This window comes from Nelumbo lutea, chromosome 4 (assembly GCF_056320005.1).
Source record: "Nelumbo lutea isolate HS-2025 chromosome 4, American lotus-T2T, whole genome shotgun sequence".
Lineage (NCBI taxonomy): Eukaryota > Viridiplantae > Streptophyta > Magnoliopsida > Proteales > Nelumbonaceae > Nelumbo > Nelumbo lutea.
Genome location: NC_142687.1, coordinates 9,052,743 through 9,073,044, shown reverse-complemented (window position 1 = coordinate 9,073,044; position 20,302 = coordinate 9,052,743). Strand labels below are relative to the sequence as shown.

Below are 20,302 nucleotides of genomic sequence, written 5' to 3'. Positions count from 1 at the left end.
GGGGATCAGCACAACCTTTTTAGAGCCATTCTGCGTTTTGTTATGATTTTATTTTTCGGTAGAAAAAGGAAAATGAGTGAGACAATAACCAGTCGATAGTGTGAGATGCCAATCGCCAACTGACATCAAACACTCGGGGACGAGGGACAAACCAGTACATTTGATTTTCGAACTAAGCACAAATTTCCGACGACAATCCTTAAATTAATCAATCTGGTTTCCCGCGGCTGCTCAGTGTGTGGAAAGCCAGAGTCAGTTCAGTGACTTCAGTACACCAAGTACCCACTAACTCCCCCTCCCAAAGTGAGCGTAACTAGGGCTTTTTTTTCTTAGCCACTTCAATACATACAATTTCACTCTCCACTGATAGATAGCTAGTCGTTTGTTCTCCAACCTCTGCTATGTTGAACCCTTTCTCTCCCTTCGGTTTCGTTTGAGTCGGTAGATTCCGAGAGAGCTTGAAGATGTTTTCGCTCGCGTGGTTGACCGTGCTGTTACTGTTTGTAAATTTGCCAGCATTGCAGGCAGTTTCCGGCCCCCATGTAGCTGATGTGAATATTTTATTACCTCCTCTGATGACTTATCCTGTAGAATATCGGCTACAAGGAAGTGATGGCTGTTTCTCTTGGTATGCTTGATCATTGTTTCAAGTTGGACATTGTTATGCATTTCCCCAGTGTTAATTCAATTGCTATAATCATTATTTGTATTCATGTTTCGGTATCTTTTTTCACCTCAAAATTTACTATGTTATGACTGCACTGTCGTGTTTAGAACTCAAACAGCTGTTCGACTATCACCCATTTGTGTTACTTGACCAAAATAGGAGGTCCAAGTTTGACAATGTCATGCATTTCCTCAGTGTTTGTTCCATTACGATGCCTTTCTTTAAGGTTCTAGAAATGACAATCCCTTAACTCCATAGTGCTAAGCACCATGTGTTTCCTCTTGGGAGACACCTTGAAATGAAATCAACCAAATTTCGTTTTCTGCTAACATTTGAACCCCTAGAAAATGGCTTAGTTTTTTTTATCACTGAACAAGGTCCCTTTCTGCTTTCGTAATTTATTCAAATACTAAAAATGCCCCTCTATGGATGACATATGGGCAAATTCCAATTTGGTTTGTACTGGGAGCTCTGCCACCCTCAATTGGACCCTGTTTTGCTTTGTAACATATCCCTTCGAATGCAAGGCACTTAACTATCAGGGCTCTGGTTACCATTTTGTGTGTGTGTGGGGGTGTGTGGGTGTGGGGGGGGGGGGCAATTGGCCGTTGAACCTATGCAGAGTCCAGTCATTCATGGGTTTTCAATGACCTGAAAAGGGACTTGGTGAGTTGGTTCTTTTATTAACTAGGTTCAACCAACTGGCCCATTCTGGTTTTCAAAACATTGATAAATATGTGCATTTATATACTGAAAACTAATTGCTATGTCATCATCATCATCATCATCTAAGTCTTATCCCAACTATACGAGGTCAACTATCATTTGGCAAAAGTTTTAATGCCTGCTGCCAACATGACGCAACCCTCCTCATTAATCCAGGCATGGGACTGGCAGTGTTAGACAAGCACACACTGGCAGAGTTACGGGCATGCTTTTAATTAATTTTGTTAACTGATTAGAAATCTCATGGATGCAACAGGTCATGGGACCATCATGATATTCTATCTGTTCAACCAGAGTACAATGCTAGTAGTCGCTGCTCAACAAGCGCTCGATTGAGATCAATTGCTCCTTATGGTGGTAGAAAGGAAACTGCTGTTTATGCTGCTGATCTCCAAAGTGGCACTGTAATCCGTTGCAAAGTTTTTATTGATAACATCTCCAGAATCCAGATATTTCATAGCTCTATTAAACTTGACTTAGATGGGCTTGCTACACTGCGTGTCCGTGCCTTTGATAGTGAAGGTATCCTTTTAGTTTAGTGAGATCACTGGCTTTATTTTTCTTTCTAATTATATGGCTTTTGGTTCCTATTATCATTTTTTTGTTTGCATTCTTTGATGGAACTTGGTGCTAGAGAATAGGGATCGTCTGCAGTCTGCCTTGCACAATTTTCTATTAGTATTATTTTTAATTGTGCTTTTACAACTTTTCTTCATGAAGCATTACAAAATTGAAATTTATTAACTTCCAAGATGTTCCCCTAATTCACCATCTTCACCCCAGTTACACCTTTCTAAATGTGAATGTTATTGAACAAAACTATAGGTCCTATGCAACATAAGAGAGTTGCATGTTGTTGCCTAGATAAATGAATATACTTTTCATGTTTATGAAGCTAAACATGTAAAGTTCTAATATGTAAAACATAAATAATGTAACAGGACTGCAGAAAATTTTAAAGAGGATGGAATTTAAAATTTGTAGTTGCTTGTTCTTTAGTATTCATGCCACCTTATCTTAATGGATGGATGTGTCTGACTTCTGCACATGACATATTATTTCATGTATCTAATTTGTGCATGGGTAAGCATCTAAAATGAGTATTTATATTATCTTACCTGTGCATTGGTTGCTTCATGTCTGAGTTTTCATTAACTGCCTACAAACTTTAACATGTCAATTCTGTTTGGTTTTTACCAAATATTTATCTTTCTTCTATTAATATATTCTGTTTTGATTTGTATCGCAGAAAATGTGTTTTCATCATTGGTAGGTCTACAGTTCACGTGGAAGCTTATTCCTGAAGCTGATAGAGTGCAGCATCATCTTACTCATGTTGCTTTGAAGGATTCTCCCTTGAGTGACTGTGGTGGTTTTTGCGGTGACCTAGATATCCAAATAAAACTGGAAGACAGTGTATGTATGCTGCTAATGCTAGCAAATGATAAAATGTCAATATTTCAATCGCACCCACCCAAATTATCTAATATATACATAATATTCTTTTCTTTTTCTATATGATGCAGGGTGTATTCTCAGACTTGTTTGTTGTAAAGGGAACTGGAATTGGCCATGAAATTGTTTCAGTGCATTTGCTAGAACCACAGTTTGAATACATGGCGGATGAGATTGTTTTAACTGTTGCAGAAGCAATGTCACTTGAACCTCCATCACCTGTTTTTGTGCTCATCGGTTCTTATTTCCATTATAGTTTAAAAGTTGTTCGCCAAAATACTCCTCAAGGTTTTCAAATGCAATTTTTGTAATTAAGATTTTTGATTTGCAAATTCCTAAATGCATTTCAATATTATGTCTAGTATACATGATTGTGGTGGCAGGAGTAGCTAATGAGTAAGATAAGTCTCTTTTGCTCTTCTTTGCTTATTTTCTAATTTGATCAAATCTTTTTGTTGTCCTGTAATATCTATTTCTAAAGTAGAAATTAATATAATAATAGCATGTGGAGTTGGAACTTTTTTTTGGTATGGAATAAATAGTTGGTTTGGGTTCCTAAAAGCGGATCCAGGCATTTCGTTTTTTAATATTGCAGTTGTGTGGAAAAAAAGAATAAAATAGATTTTACAGGATAGACTGTGTCAAACACCCTGAAGTTACATGAGGGTGCTAAACTCCCTTCCCCACATTACCCTTTTTTTGTTGATTAGAGTACAAAGCTCTCTTGTTCCCTGTTGGATGAAATCAGTATTGTTTAATGTCTTCCCTAATCTGGCCCCTTGTCTTGCCAGTGCATCTGCCATATCATTGGCTATTCTTCTTATCCAACTGAAAGTGGGTTCTCAGATCCCTTGCCAGGCAAGTTACCTCTATCATAATTGTAGCACCAAGGTTCTTGACTCTTGTTCTTCATCCACCCAATGTAGTACATCAATCACCCTTCACTATGAGATCAGTATAGTTTAGTGTCTTCCCTAACTTAAGCCCATGCAACAATGACATCATCTATGCCTTAATTGAGTTGCATTGACTTATTGAGCCAGAATAAATTGTCAATACTATCCTTTCATGATTCCTTAAAATACTCCCTACTCCTGCCATAATAGGTTTGCCCAGGTTACAACTGTCAAAATTCCGTTTAATGCACCTTAATGGTGGAGGTAACCAAATTCTAACTGTTGAAGTTCTGGAAGAGGATGGGTTTGCAATCTGTTGCAAGCCCCTTTGACCCAGTGGGTCATTAACAGCAATATTCTCAATCAAGGCTTCAACTGTAAATTGATTGAAGGATGGCAGATCTGGTGCATCTCCACAACATCTTCCCCCTTCTAGTTTTAGGAGGGGACCACCTGCAACTGAGAAGGTTAAGGAAAATACTCCCAAATACCACCAGAAGCAAGGGGCAGGAGATTAGTAAGTATTGACTAGTTTCACCACTTGACCAACATAAAAAGCACAAATGAGGGGGACACCAAGTGGGTCTCCTATTTGAAAAGGGCTAACAGGTGTTTCTTTTGGTGGACCACGTCCCAATAGAAAGCCCTAATCTTCGGTGGGGTGGGACACCGTATTATATATATATATATATAAAGAGAAATTCATTGAAAGAAGAAGAGAATACAAAAGGAAGGTGATAAGAAATCACCCAAGAGAGATAACAAGACACCAGATGCCAATACAAACTTACAACCAACAACACAAGACTAAAGACAATCAACAAAACGAAGACCCAGAAGCACCACTTCTGGACACCTCCACAAGCTCCGAGACCACACAGGACCCAGTCAACCAAGTCCTAATCCTCCCCTTCGAACACTTCCTCCTATCTGTCAATATCCTCATCCCACATCATTCTCTGTCGCCCTCCTCCTACCTAAATCCACACCTAACTTTCCAATCACCACTTCCTGAAAAGGACTGTGAATGGCATCAGAGCACTCTACCTGGGAAGATTCGCAAACAGCCACGTCGTTATCCTCTTTTTCTCCACCGTTATCTTCTGAAACCATTCCAGATTCAGCATTGCCAATCCCTATCGCAACTTCCTTTGTCCTCTCCCCCAACCTATCCTTTGCTTGGTCCAAACATTTATTTTGAAAGACCTCACAAGCGTTGGCCTTTTGATGAAATACTTTCCAATTGAAAGTCCTAATCTTGGGTGGAGTTGGTCTAAACCATATATAACTGGGAAATCCCTTTTTAGGAGGACAAGGTGGGAGCATTGTTTCGAAGAAAGAAGCTCAAGAGAAGATGCTAACTCCCATAACGAATCCAAGGATGAAAATCTAATAAAGTGTGGAAATTTTGCCAATGAAAAAAAGGAAGTTTAAATAGCTGACCCAGGGTATGGAGATTAAACTGCAGTGGGTAAAGAGACGTGCCAACTCCTTTGTTGATAATCTTGCTAGACAAGGGGTGGAAAGGGATCAATTGTTCTAAGCTGTGTTGTAATTTTGAGTTTGCTTTTCATGTTGGGGAGGGTTAAGAGAGTTTACCTCTCCCCCTAACTTCTGTTGTGTTTTCTCCTTAATTTTCTTTATTAAAAGTTTCAGTTATTGATAAAAAAATCAGATAAAGTGTCGAAATTGATTTCAGGAAAGCTAGGAAGGTTTTGGTAGCCATGATAAGACTAGGAAGTGATCAAAACAGAGGTACATGAGATGATGTACAGAGAAAGGATCCAAGAGATTGCCCTGAAAATTACATAGGTAGTGTATTGTCACTATACAATTCATTTCTATGAAACCTGACTTAGCTAATCCATTGACTACTGTGTTTAGTTCCCTAGAGATATATTCTTCACCAAAGAATTAGTAAGGAGAAGAGGAAGAGGCAAGTGAACTGAAGAGAAGGAAGATAGGTTGAGAGGCAAAATCAAGGCTGGTGGTGCCCCTTGTATTATTTATACTTAAGTGACTTTGGGACGTAAAGAAAATTGAAATTACAAGAGTGCCCTTGTGGCACATACTATCATAAAAAATGTATAAAAACTCAACACTCCCCCTCAAGTTGGGCTGTGTATATTGATCATGCCCAACTTGTTACATAGTTCATTGTGCCGCAAATAGGGAAGAGCCTTTGTAAGAACATCAACAAGTTGTTGCTTTGAACTAACATAAGGAGCACAAACTTCACTCTTGTGCTTGTCAACTTTAATATGTTTCCTCCTATCATGGAGGACAGGATTGGTAGCAATATTTATGTTTGCCTTGTTGTCACACTATAGAGACATAGGGTTGTTAACTTGAAACCTGAAACCTGAGTTCCAAAGTCCTTCAGCCACTCACTGGGCCATAACCCAATATTTGGCCTCAACAGTTGATCTTGCAGCAACACTTTGTTTCTTACTGCTCCATGCCACCAGGTTTCCTCCCACGAACGTACAATACTCACTGCTGGATTTTCCATCATCCACATCTCATACCAAGTTCATTCGTGTAAACCTCTACCTCCGGATGATTATGTTTCCTAAACAACAAGCCAGTTCCTGGACATTGCTTTAAGTACCTGAGAACCCTCTTTGCAGCTTCTAGGTGAAGAACCTTGAGTGAATGCATAAATTGACTAAGAACTCCCATGACATAGGCAATGTTAGGCTGAGTCTTAGAAAGGTACAATAGCCTTCCTACCAACCATTGCTTCATATCCCTCAATGGTTCTCCATCACAATCTCCCAATCTATGATTAACATCAATAGGGGTATCAATTGACTTTGCCCCTAGTTTACCAATATCTTGTAGAAGATCTAGGACATATTTCCTCTAAGAGAGAAAGATGCCCTTTTGTGATTGGACATCTTCAACTAGGAAATACTGGAGCTGGAGGTGTCCTAGATAGGGGTGAGCATTATTTGGTTAAAACCAAAAAACTGAACCGAAGTTAAAACAAAAAAACTGAACCGAAATTTCAGTTTGGTTTTTGGTTATTTCAGTTCGATTATTTCGGTTTTGTAAAATTTTGGGTTCGGCTGAGGTTTCAGGTTTAGAAATTCGGTTAACCGAAAAAACCAAATTTTATTATTTATAATATATATATATATATATATATTAACATATAATACACATATAATATGTATAAAGTATATTATATATTAAAATATATAATTTATTATGTACATTGTATAATATATAATACATATATAATATCTATAGCCCAAGTAGAAAATATCTTTTCAAAATATCAAGCACCACTAGGCGATAGACATAGTTGAGGATGATGGCCGAAGGTTAGGTCTCGACAATGGAGAGGATGGTTGAGGTGGACGTACGAGGGCTAGGGAAGGTGGTTGAGAGAATGCAGGTGTTGGAAGCAAGCTTGGTGGGTAGATTTGTTGGCATAGACATAGAAGTGGATAAGGTGGAAGCATGGGCGATGATAGAGTGAGGGAAGTAGAAGCTAATGGAAGTGAGGAAGCTAAATGGGGGATTATTTCTGTTTATGTTTCACAGCAAGGAGAAGGTGGGGCTTGTTATGAATTAAGAGAGAGCGAAGGAGAGGGAGTTCGATCTCAGACTTGACTGGTGGTTCCTGGCGGCAGGAGCTATATCATATCAAAGAAGAGAAGGGCTGTATGGATCGATGTGGCTGGTGTCCCTTTGCATGCTTGGAGTATAACGACTTTTGAGGCAATAGGAAACCACTGTGGGGAGTTCCTGCAGTTCGATGATAGGAATAGATCCTGGGACAAGCTAGATTTGGCAAAAATTCTAGTAGCGGTGGAGGAAGTTTCAAACATCCCAATTCAGGTAATCTGAAGTTCGCAGGTGAAGTGTATGACCTGAGGATTCTGGTCGAAGGTGATGATTTCACGTTCTTAGGTTGGAGGAGTTTCAATCAGACCAGAGTAGCAGAGGAATAGGGGAAGGGCTAGAGCCCTAAGTCGAAGTAGGGGAGGGAGTTAGAAGAAAGGGAGAGGAATCGACAGTCAGGGGAGAAGGAAGAAGACGAAGAGACCTTGTCAAAGGGTAAAAATGGAATTTCATAGGACTATATGTTTTAAGTCATCTAATGTGGCACATAGAGAGGAAGGAGGGAAGGGAGCCAAAAAGCCACAAAAAAAGGGGGTGGTGAGGAGATATTGCCATAAAAGGGAGGGGGAAAAGGAGACTTTGTGGGTGGGGTCCATAGTGGTGCGAGGAACTCAAAGCATCCCCGTCTTATGGTTTTAGGTGTAAAGAAAGGGAGGGGTGCAATTGGAAAGAAGAAAACCAGCAACCAAAGAGACAGGAGTTCGAAGAGAAAGAATGGGAGGGAGGAGGGTCTGGGTGATAACAAGATTTAGCAAAGGCGGGAAGGATTCGACGAAGGTGAGAGGAGGGAGGAAGAAGAAGAATAATTTTAAGGACCCTGTGTAGACTTCAGAGTTGAAACTGCATCAAAGGAAACATCAAGTCAAGACGAAGAGGAAGAGAGGTGTCATGAACCGGAGGAGGAAGGTGTAAGCTGACCAGTACAAGTTTTGCCCTCTACACTAGCAGTCGAAATTCAGCAACTTAGAGATCCTTCTCTCGAGGAAGTAGTGTGTGCAAAGACTCCAAGAAGAGGGGAATGAACAAAACAAGAAGTTGCGACTGTGCCTCGGTCTATCGATTCTACAACAGTAGACAAATCAGACGAGGTAACTCACACCTTTTCTTCTTTGGCAACCCCAATTGAAGTGAGAAGTGTTGGCGGAGAGGGAGGGAAAGTGGAAACAGGGGTTGAAGAAGGTAGGGGTTGTGATGGGAAAAGGAAAAGACAAAGGGAAGCAGATGTGTCCAGGGAATAATAGAGGGTGTATAATAGAAGGAGGTTGTTGGGTCTTTAAAGAAAAAAAGGGAGGGCAGAAGGATTATCAAGAGGAGAAAGGAGCTTAGAGGAAGCGGTAGACTTGGGAAACAGTGGATGTGATGAGGGAGGGGAGGCAGGGAAAGGAAGTGGAGTGATAGCCGAAGGAAAGGACTTGGAGTTGAAAAGGATAGTTGATAGAGAGGTAAGAATAGGGAAGTCTCTTGGACTATTCTTTTAGGGAGGAGAAGGCTTTGCCAAAATTGTATTTGGACATTTTGAAAGAAGGAAAGTAGAAGAAAAGTCAAAAAAAAAAAAAAAAGAAAGCAAGAAAGAGAACAGCTGGAACGAAGAAAGAATAGGGGAAGACCAAGTTATGTTTGAAGAGTGACGATTGGTCGGAGAGGAGCAAGTTAAAGAGGGGGGCGGCCCGGGTGGGGAAAGATGAAGTTGTTGAGTTGGAATGTCAGGGGATTGAGTGAGAAAAAGAGGAGGGATTTGGTACACAACCTAATCAGAAAACAGAAGCCTGATGCAGTCCTATTACAGCAAACAAAGTTGGAGGCCTTCGATATAAAACTGATGCATGAACTGTGGGGGAAGGATGGAGGAGAATGGGTGGAGCTGAAAGCAGTCGGGTTGTCAGGTGGTTGAGTCATACTATGGGATCTAGGGTCTTTCAAAAATCGGGGAGTGGGCTGGGAGATATTTGGTGTCAGTTTGCTTACAAGAGACAAATGAAGAGTGGGTTTGGGGATTGATGAATGTGTATAGGCCAAATGAGGATGGAGAAAGAGCGGAGTTCTGGGAAGAGTTGAGAAGGGTAAGGCAGAGCTGGCTGAAGGAAAGGAAAGAAGTACTAAAGAGATTGTGGCTTCAGTTGGTAAACTCATCACAAGCTGGGTCATTTCTCGTCCAAAATTTGGGCAAATCAGACTTTTGGACGTAATGTGAATCAGTTAGTCTGATATGAAGTTTGATGTTATGCTTGCTTTAAGTTAGGGTGTCGTCTTGACACCTGAATAGCTTGTATCTGTTTTGTTTTAATAAAATTTTTACTCTTATTCTTAAAAAGAAATAGTGTTGAAATTCGGTTTTAACTGAAATAACCGAAAACCAAACAAAAGATTTGGTTTTTCATTTAAAATTTTGGTTTATTCGGTTCGGTTTTTAACCAAATAAACCGTTTGCTCACCCCTAGTCTTAGATCCTTAACTTCATTTTGGAAGCTAAAAACTCTTTGAACTTTTGTATTTCTGCACTCCTGTTACCTGTGAGAACAATGCACCTACATAAGCTATAAGTACTACTACCTTTTCTTGATTCCTCTTTACAAAGAGAGTGTGGTCAGATTGGCACTGCTTAAACCTTTTTTGCTGAACTGCTATATGAAATCTGCCAAGTCAGGCCCCGGGAGACTACTTTAGGCCATACAAAGACTTCTTCAGTTTACACACCTTGTCCTCACTACCTTTAGCACTGAAACCTGGTGGTTGAATCATATATACCTCTTTCAAGTCACCATTCAAGAAAGAATTCTTAATGTCAAGTTGATGTAACTCCCAATACATAGTGGCTTCTGGTGATAAAAGAACTCGGATAGAGTTCATCTTTTCAATAGGTGTGGAGGTTTCATCATAATCAATCCCATGAACCTGCGTGTACCCCTTCACCATTGTTAAGTCCTTAAATTTGTTGGATTGGGAGCAGGTTATTAAGATACTCTCAGTCACAGCTTAAAAAAAGGGGCCTACAGTCTAGTTTAGTGAACATCAGGCCCCAAGTTATTTGGGCTTATTTATAATGCAATAAGCATTTAATGGGTCTGCAGTAGTGCCCATTTAGTGGAACAACAGGCCCTAGAAGAATAAATCCATTTTAAGTAATTTCTTGTGAGGCGTCCCACTTATTTATGAGGGGATGCCACTTGTCCTATTCTAACAAGAGGACTGTTTTCCCTCCTTTAACCATTTGAAGTGGGGGGACACATGTCACCCTAGGGGAGAGAGTTATTTTCCCTCCTCTAACCACTTAAAGTGGGGGGGGACACATGTCACCCTAGGGGAGAGAGTTATTTTCCCTCTAACCACTTGAAGTGGGGGGAACACATGTCACCCTAGGAAGGAGTTATTTTCCCTCCTTTAACCACTTGAAGTGGGGGGACACTTGTCACCCTAGGAAGGAGTTATTTTCCCTCCTCTAATCACTTGAAGGGGGGGGACACTTATCACCCTAAGAAGGAGTTATTTTCCCTCCTTTGACCACTTGAAGTTGGGGGACACTTGTCACCTTAGGAAGGAAAAGTTTTATTTTCCCTCCTTAACCCATTTTAAGTGGGGTGACACTTGGCACCCTAAGAAAAGAGGAGTGGGGAATTACTTAACCACCTCCCTCCTCTATATAAACCACTCTCCTACAAGGAGAAGGGGCTAATGCCTTTTTCGTGGGCTAATGCCTTTTTGTTGGCTATTACTAATTGATTTATAGGATTTATAGCATTAAGAAACAAGTGGGAAGAGAAAAGAGAAGAAGATTGGTGTGGAGAGTGTAAAAGAAAAAGGAAGAAGGTAGGGAATCTTGTGTTCTTCCTACTCCTCTGATTCACAACTTTAAGTCTTAATCAAGTCTGATTCACTAAAATCTGGCCCAATCAATTTAAAATGGCTTGAGCACTGCAACCTCAAGCTATTTTTTTGATCTCGCAGTGCTCAAGGGGGCACTGTTAAATCCTTAAGTTTGTTGGACTGGGAGCAGGTTATTAAGATACTCCCAGTCACAGCTTAAAAAAATAATAATAAAGAAGAGAAAATGGCTTTCTTATAAGCCCAATCAGTTCTATTGGTAGGCTGAAACATTTTTAATAAAAAAAGGAGCTTGTAGTCTAGTTTAGTGAACAACAAGCCCCAAGTTATTTGGGCTTATTTGTAATACAATAAGCATTTAATGGGCCTGCAGTAGAGCCCATTTAGTGGAACAACAAGCCCTAAATCCATTTTGATTAATTATTTGTGAGGTGTCCCACTTATTTATGAGGGGATGCCATTTGTCCTATTCTAACAAGAGGACTGTTTTCCCTCCTCTAACCACTTTAAGCGGGGGGACACATGTCACCCTGGGGAGAAAGATTTATTTTCCCTCCTTTAACCACTTGAAGTGGGGGGACGCATGTCACCCTAGGGAGAAGGATTTATTTTCCCTCCTTTAACCACTTGAAGTGGGGGGGGCACATGTCACCCTAAGGGAGAGAGAATTATTTTCCCTCCTTTAACCACTTGAAGTGGGGGGACGCATGTCACCCTAGGGAGAAGGATTTATTTTCCCTCCTTTAACCTCTTGAAGTGGGGGGGACACATGTCACCCTAAGGGAGAGAGAATTATTTTCCCTCATCTAACCACTTGAAGTGGGGGGACACATATCACCCTAAGGGAGAGAGAGTTATTTTCCCTCCTTTAACCACTTGAAGTGGGGGGACACTTGCCACCTTAGGAAGGAAGAGTTTTCTTTTCCCTCCTTGATCCATTTTAAGTGGGGTGACACTTGGCACTCTAAGAAGAGAGGAGCGGGGAGTTACTTAACCACATCCCTCCTCTATATAAACCCCTCTCCTACAAGGAAAAGGGGCTAAGGACTTTTTTGTTGGCTATTACTAATTGATTTGCAGGATTTCTAGCATTAAAAAACAAGTGGGAAGAGAAAAGAGAAGAAGATTGGTGTGGAGAGCGTAAAAGACAAAGGAAGAGGAAGGTAGAGAATCTTGTGTTCTTCCTACACCTCTTCAATATGATACTCCTTGTGCTTCTCACATGAGATGGAAGCCCATATTCTATCAATTCCTCTCACTCTTTTTTTTTCTTCCTTTTATTTTTTCTTTTTTTCCTTGTTTCATATTGAAATACATGTAAGGAGACAACCATCTACAACCTTGTTCATGAAACTTGGCTGATTATGGTTCCTTACAACCTAGTAACCTGTGTGTGAGGGGAAAAACCATCTACAACCTTGTTCATGAAACTTGGCTGATTATGATTCCTCACAGCATGATAATGCACACAACCATAATTTAAAGGCCATTTGTAGCCTTATTGATGAAACATGCTTTTTATGATACCTATTTACTTGTTATGCATACAATGTTTGTTTCTTTATATGCTGGTTTTCTCTCAAATAAAGAGGGAATATATACCAGAATTTTCCTTTGAAAATTCTGTAGAAAATTCATACTTAGTTTAGTCTCTATTCATTGGTACTTCTGAATCAGAATCAAAAGGTTTTCTTTGCCCCTAGCAGAGATGTAATTAAGGGAATATCTACGTGATTTCCTGAATGGGGATTACCCAAATAACAAAAAAAACCCAATTATTAGTCTAATTGGGTGAATTATGTTATGTGAGGAATTATACTAAAAAAAATTTCCACTAACATAATTTTGGCACGCCCGATGGGACCCATTCTCCTTTTCATCTCTGATGAAAGAAGTTGAAATAAAAATAGGCTAAAACTAAAAAACATGGTGATGGTTCATACAATATCCTTATATTTGTATTGTGCCTATACAGGAAGAACTTATGGCACCAAAGTAATTGTTCACTACCTTGAACCGACAGTTGTAGAAAAGGAGAAAATGGGGGGCTCAAAGAAGCCTTCCTACAAAGAAACATTCACTGTGGATGTGAATCCCCTTGCTGCTACCATCATGGCCTCGGTTCCTAAGACCGAGAAGAAGATTAAGAAGGGAAAAAAGAGAAAGGTCAGTAAGACCTCTTCTGCAAGAAATAGCCTACGTATACAGGCTATGCTCAACTCTGCCAAAAGGGTAGGTTTTAAGCCTCCAAAGGCAAAGGTAACCAAGAAGGTTGCCTCATCAACCTTGAAGATCACAAAATCAAAGGTGGTCTCTCTAGTAAAGGCTACCAAACCAAGGTCTAGAGTGATTGCCTCAACTCAAATCATGATCGGAACCATTCCCGTGAATTTGCCAACTCCTCTACTTCCAAAACCTCTACCGAGGTTTCAAAGGAAAATAATGAAAATGCTCCTACTTCATTGCAGTTGAAACCTCGAGTTATTGAACTCAGGTCATCAAGTGGAAATGACTCTACCCTTCGTAGAAAGAAAGTTGTTTTCAATCAAAGTTCTCCCCTTACAAAAGAGGCATCAAGAGAATCTTCCAATATCATTCGTAGGTTTAAAAGATCTTTGAAGATTAAGAAATCTCAAGCTGAAGCTTCTATGTCACTTGCTGGTTTTGCAGTAAAACAATCACAAAAATCAAAATCAGATATGGAAGCAAAGAAATGGGCATTCATATCAAGATATATGTATGCAAAGCAAGCAGGGATCTTTTTCAAGCAGGGGGCATACACCATACCCACCGAAGAACTTAGACAGGACCCATCACAAGAGTGAACGCTCGATTATTACATAGTTGGGAGGATACCCCAAGTGTAAGTTCAGGCATTCAGTTAGAATCAACTGATCAGATGTCCATAGTTCAAAAAATCAACCCGATGCATGAAGATCTTGAATCATTAATTCAAGACATAGAGTCTATGGAAGAAGTATCTTCTTAGTTTCAGGAAAGTGTAATCATTGCAGATGACCAAGAACCAATTTCTATGCCAGTTTTTGTAACAAGAACTTCAAGCCTAGAAGAACAAATCCAAGATATGCAACGAAGACTGGCTGAAAAGGATGCTGAAATTACATCCCTAGCTGCACAAGTGGCATCTCAAGCTAGCAGTTCCACTAGGGAAACTTCACAACAGTCTATTCTGGTTCCTACCCCTACTTCTCAATTGGATTTAGCATTGATTGTAGAAGGAATTAAGGAGTTTTAGGCATCATTCGCTGTACCAGTCCTCAGATACAGGAAACCGTATCCTGCCCACTATGATACACTCCCATTTCCTTCAGGATATCAAAAGCCCAACTTTGAGAAATTTGATGGAATAAATGGATCTCCCCATGAACATTTGGCCCATTTCTATTTTGCATGTGGTGAATCAGCAATGTCTGATGCCTTATTAATAAGGCAATTTGTGTAGTCCTTGAAAGGAGCAACTTTTACCTGGTATACACAATTAGCACCAAGATCAATTATCACACGGGATGATATGCAACGTGGTTTCTTAGCACAATTTGTGAGCTCCAAGAGGAAATTATCAATTACAGACTTGGCGGAGACGAAACAGAGGCCAAATGAAAGTGTAAATGAATTCATTACACGTTGGAGAAACATGAATCTTCAGTGTGTTGAGCAATTAAAGGAAACATCGGCAGTACAAATGTGTGCTAACAATCTCTTGCCAGGGATTGCCACCTTTGTAGGTACAACAGAACCACAATCATTTGATGCATTGGTCTCTAAAGCTAGCAATGTGGAAAGACAAATTGCTAGGCAAAAGGTTGTGGCATGCAAGCCTAATCCTCCTTCAGAAACTAAAAAGAATGGCAAAAAGCCTGTAGGCAATGGAGAGGCCATGGCCACCTTCGTTAGTGTTAAAAAGAAGGATAAGGCTAAAGGAAATGATGTTCCTAAGCCCATGACTTTGCAAGAAAGAAGGGAAAAGAAATATTCCTTTGAAAATGAAGATGTACAAGGGATTTTTGATGACCATATGGCAACAAATGCTATTAAATTGCCAGATCCAAAGCGACCAGGTGATGTCAATAAGACAAAGGACCCAAAGTATTGTCCTTATCATAGGATGGTTAGTCATCCCATAAAAGATTGTTTTGTCCTTAATGACATTATCCAATCAATGATAGACAAAGGGGAAATTGAATTAGCTGAACCTCCTACAAAAGAGACTATTGCAACTACTAACAGTATTATCTCTTGTAGAAGAAAAGGCTCCAACTATCCCTTCTTTATATGAATTAATGGCGCAACCAAGCATGTCATGTTTTGATGATTCCTCTGCTTTAGAGTATGAAGAAAGTTGGCAGACAATTGTTAACAAAAATCCAAAAGGGGCAGTTAAACCCTTAAGAATAGAAAAGTTTGCCTCTCCAGGTATCACGTCTAGGAGACGTAAGGTCCCCAAGAAGAATAAGAAAAGAAGGTCCAAAAAGAAGCCTCAGATAATTTTTGAGGATGAATATGAACAACCCCAAAGGTTCCCTGTTACTCTAAAGGAATATATTCCAAAAGAAATACTTGATGAAGTGAAAATGGTCTCAACAATGCCATGTCATACAACATCTTATCAAGAAGAAGATGCGTCTACAATGCAAAATGAGGTGGACCAAATCACCTTACAATATAGCCGACGCCGTCTTCCTTCTACACAAGAACCTTCTTCAAGTAAGGATTCAATTGAAAAGGCTAATAACTCTACTACACAAGTAGAGATTGAAGAAAAGGAGGATAGGGAGTTTGTTACAGAAAATGGGACAAATAACTCACAATTAGAAACACCACTTCGAGTTCGTCCTATACGAAAAGCTAGAATGTGTGCCAAGTATGATGTTCTTGCTCACTTGAAGCGAATTCCGGCTCAGTTAAGTGTTTATGATGCATTGCAGCTTTCTCCAGATTTAAGAAGGGCCTTGGTTTAAGCATTATTAGATCCTGAAAAGATCAAAGATGAAGTGAATCAGGTGGAAGCACAACCAAGTTACCCTAAAATGTGTGGCATGCGCTTCCTTTGATGATTAAGATTAGCAGCTTGGAACGGAGTATCATAACCATCCCTTATATGTGTCAGGCATAGTGGGTAGTACACCCATTAATCGAATACTCCTTGATTGTGTATTTGCAGTAAATCTTTTGCCCTTGAAGACACTATTGGTTATGGGTATGACACCTCGCCAACTATCTCCTTCATATCTAACTATTCAAGGATTAAATCAAGAAGGACAAAAGGCAATTGGTACTATTGTCTTAAAAGTTGAAATCGGGGAATTGTATTCAGATGCCCTATTTCATGTTATTGACACAGACACCTCCTACAATGTCCTCCTAGGATGCCCTTGGTTGCATACATATGGAGTAATCCCTTCAACGCTCCATCAATGTTTTAAATTCAACAAAGGTGGAGAAATAAAGAAGGTTATTGCTGATCCAAACCCATTCCAAGGAGAAGAGGTGCATTATGCAGATGCCAAATTTTACAAGACTATTGATCTGTCGTTGACTTCTCCAAAGAAAGGAGTCACAAGAGGTAGCGTGAATAGGGAGCACAAACCTTCAATGCATGAGGGTCCACCAAAAACCCCAAAAATCAAGATTGCCAGGATCACATCTGAAGAGCCAAAATTGCCAATTGACTCTAAACCTAAAATTGTTTTTAGGTACACTCCTAAGAGTCAAAGAAGCCAGGGGCAGAAAGCCCTCACATCACTGCAAGATTCTATGACAACATTAATGACAAGCTACACATGCCCATTGAGGATGATTGATCAATCAATCCCACAAACTCAATTAATAGTATCAACTTCCCTTCAAAATATTAAAGTGAAAAATAAGAGGATTGTTCTCCGCAAGTTTAAGCCCTTGTCATTTATGGCTATGAATAGGGACAACGGCAATCCTATTTGCCGTGATGCAGCATCAACTTCAGAGGTTTCAATACTCATAGATTGTGAAAAGACTATTTTTAGTCAAGAGGAAATAAAGCCTCGAGTCTCTGTGTTCAAACGACTTGGAGACTTAAAAAATGTTGAGCATGAAAAGAAACGAGTTTCTGTCTTCAACAGACTCATATTACCATCCCAAGGGGATTAGCGGCTTAAACTTGTCCTCTCGGTAAACAAGAAAGTAAAAGATTGGGAGAGACTAGGTGAAGAAGTCCAACAGATATTGAAGACTACAGAGGTGTTGCAGATTTCTCCCTTTGACGACCACAAAGCTGTAGTGTATTTTCAGGGGATTCCTCTGGATTTTGCTACTGTTTCGGCTGTAACAGAGCAAGGTGTGGTGGTGTTGGAGAAATGGAAGCCTTTATGCAATGTACAGTTGGTAGAATCCACAGAACTTATCAATCTGAAAATTATTGGGTTGCCTTTCCATCTATGGAAGATGGAGGTATTCAGGAAAGTTGCGAAGCTACGTGTAGGTGAGATGGTTTCCTTTGATGCTTCCAACCTGAGTGCCGTGCAGATTAGTGTAGCTGGAGCAAAGCCAGAGCTTATCCCAAGGTCTTTGGGTTTAACTTCAGATAATGTAGAACTCAGGGTTTGGATTGCAACTTCTACAGAAGCTAGATGGTGGAGATTGGGGTGGAGTGGGGAAGACAAAGATGACGTGGCCTCCAAGGTTCGAGTTAACACTGGGAAGGAAACTGTAAAAGCAAGGGATAGGAAAGCAGTACCCCGGTCTTCCACTTTAATTGGCAAATCATAGGATCGGACTAGGACTTTTGCTCAGGTGGTAACGTCCAAAGGTGGAGAAAGTCTGTCAGAAGACTTTTTGAATTTGAATAGGTGTCCAAAGGTGGGGACAGGTGGAGGTAGACTGGAACAGCAACCAGGTGGATTGTCATTTGATATGGCCCAGGCCTGCTGTCAGGGAACCAATACTAAACTTTTAAAAAGACTGGGTCAGGTTCAAAATTATAAGGATGGGCCAACAGTAGAAGTGAGGGGTACTGGTGGGCCCAGTCTTAAACTTCAAGTGGATGGGCCTGGAAATAAGACTCCAACAGCAAGTAAGCCCATAGATAAATCAGGTGACCACTTAAATAGGCACGTGAGGTGGAACAAGGTTCAAAAGACTATGGACATTCGCTGTAGTATATCTTCGTCTTCTTCAGATTGGTCTGCAACTGGCTCGAAAGAAAAACGTTTGTCTGGTCTGACTTTAGTGTGGCAGCCAAGACTGGTCTCTTACTCCACTAGCCCAGATAAACCTAATCCGAGATATAATTGCATGACCTTAGAAGAGGAGGATTCTGCTTCAGACTGGGTAAGTGTAGATGATGAGTCTCTGAAAGAGGAGTTGTATGTTGAAGAGTCCAGCTATGGTAGCATACAGAGTAAATGTCGTTCAAGGTTTAGGGAGGAAGATGACCCAGGATTAAAGTTACTGTTCGAAGATGAGGCTTGTACACTTCCAGGAGAGTTGGTTTGGCCTAGAAAGGAGTTGGAAAGAAAGAAAACAGGCTCGGGTGAGGAGAAAACCGAAACAGGGAGAAAAGGGGATTCAATCCTTTGTAAAGACCAGGGAATGGGTGCTTGTATGGTGTGTGTTGGCAATCTGGTTCCTCCAAGCAGCGCTATAAACTGCCCGCTTCCCACTGCAATCAATCCAGATCTTGATTTCGAGGGTCCTATTTCCAGCGAAAGTCAAACAAAAGGGGTTCAGGCTATTCCAGCAACTCATATTGCATCTTCTTCCTCCCAAGGTTTGGATTGTTTTCAGGTTCAGTTTTTGGTTACTAACTCTGTTTCCCCAAGTCCTGTGTGTGTCTGGCCTACAGGTGATTGCAGCCCAGCTTTAAAATTTGCCGGTTCGTTTGATTCGGGACAAGTGACAGAGGTAGTGGGGGAGATAAATTAAGTAGCAGAAGAGAGAGAACTAGGGGACAAAATTTGGGAGTTGATCTTGGAACTATTTAGAATCAGAATGGAAGAGGAGCTGAATGTGAAAGAGGGTAGGGTTGAGGAGGAGATTATTCAATTTCCCAATACAGTGGAGAAAAGTGGATACAGTGGAAAATCAAAAGGACAACGGAAAAAGAAGAAGAAGGGGTCAGGTAAGAAACTAGAAGGAATTGAGAAGGTGGAAAAGTCTAGTAAGAAGGTAGGAGAGCTTTCTAAGAAGAGGAAGAAAAAGCTGAGTGAGGTGGAGAGGTTGAAGAGTGGGGTGGTTTATGATAAAGCGAGTGGGGGTAGGAAGGATAGAAAAAAGGACTAAAGAGGGTGGTTTGGTTGGGGCTACCTGAATTGTTTGTCCATGAAGTTAATAAGCTGGAATGTAAGAGGTTTGGGGAGTTCAAAGAAAAGGCGAGTGATCAAAGACTTCTTGAAAAGAGAAGAACTAGATGTGGTCTTAATACAAGAATCAAAATTGTCTGAGGTGGAGGAGAAATGGGTGAGGAGCATTTGGTCAACAAGAAATTTGAGTTGGGACTTTGCACAATCGTGAGGAGCTTCAGGGGGAATTATTACTTTATGGAGAAATGAAGACTGGGAGTGTGAAGAAGAATTAATTGGGAACTTCGCGGTGTCAATAAAATTGAAGAGAAAGGAAGATGGGTGGCCTTGGGTGGACTGAAGTGAGGGCTGAATAGTAAGCAGACAAGCTACGGTTTCCCTGCTTAAGTAGCGGATTCAGCCTGTAACTGATAAATCTTTGCGTAGTGTCTCTGCTCTGAATAGGTTGATTTAGCCTGTTCCCATATCTCATTTCCTGTATCAGCCCATGTTCCTGTCTTGGGTTCCTTGACCTTTCCATTGATATAATAACTGGCTTTTCCCCTGGATGTAACATACAGCTTTACTCCCTTAGACCATTCTAGATAATTTAATCCATTCAATGGGGTAATAGGCATAGGGAAATTCATACTGTCAGCCCCAACAGTAGGTGTTCCCTAAGGTGATGTAATTCCCGATGATGCAGAATCGTCAGTTGCCATTTACTGAAGCACCCGACCACCAAAAACACAATCTGATCTCACTAGATGGAACCCAGCACCTCAGTCCAGCACTCTTGGAGGAAAAAATAAGGGACCAAATCCTAGTCG

At 40.5% G+C, this 20,302-nt stretch overlaps 1 protein-coding gene across 2 annotated transcripts in view; it reads left to right on the top strand.

Moving 5' to 3' along the window:
- Positions 1-20,302, top strand: part of EMB3012 (embryo defective 3012) — a 111,444-nt gene continuing 91,142 nt past the window's right edge. For both annotated transcript variants that reach the window (XR_016094764.1, XM_088940837.1), the window contains exons 1-4: positions 1-628; positions 1,650-1,915; positions 2,643-2,809; positions 2,920-3,136. Coding sequence is in view for 1 of the 2 variants with exons in the window: in XM_088940837.1 (XP_088796963.1) it covers positions 465-628; positions 1,650-1,915; positions 2,643-2,809; positions 2,920-3,136 (814 nt within the window). In the remaining variant the exon portion in view is untranslated. The remainder of the gene's footprint in view (positions 629-1,649; positions 1,916-2,642; positions 2,810-2,919; positions 3,137-20,302) is intronic.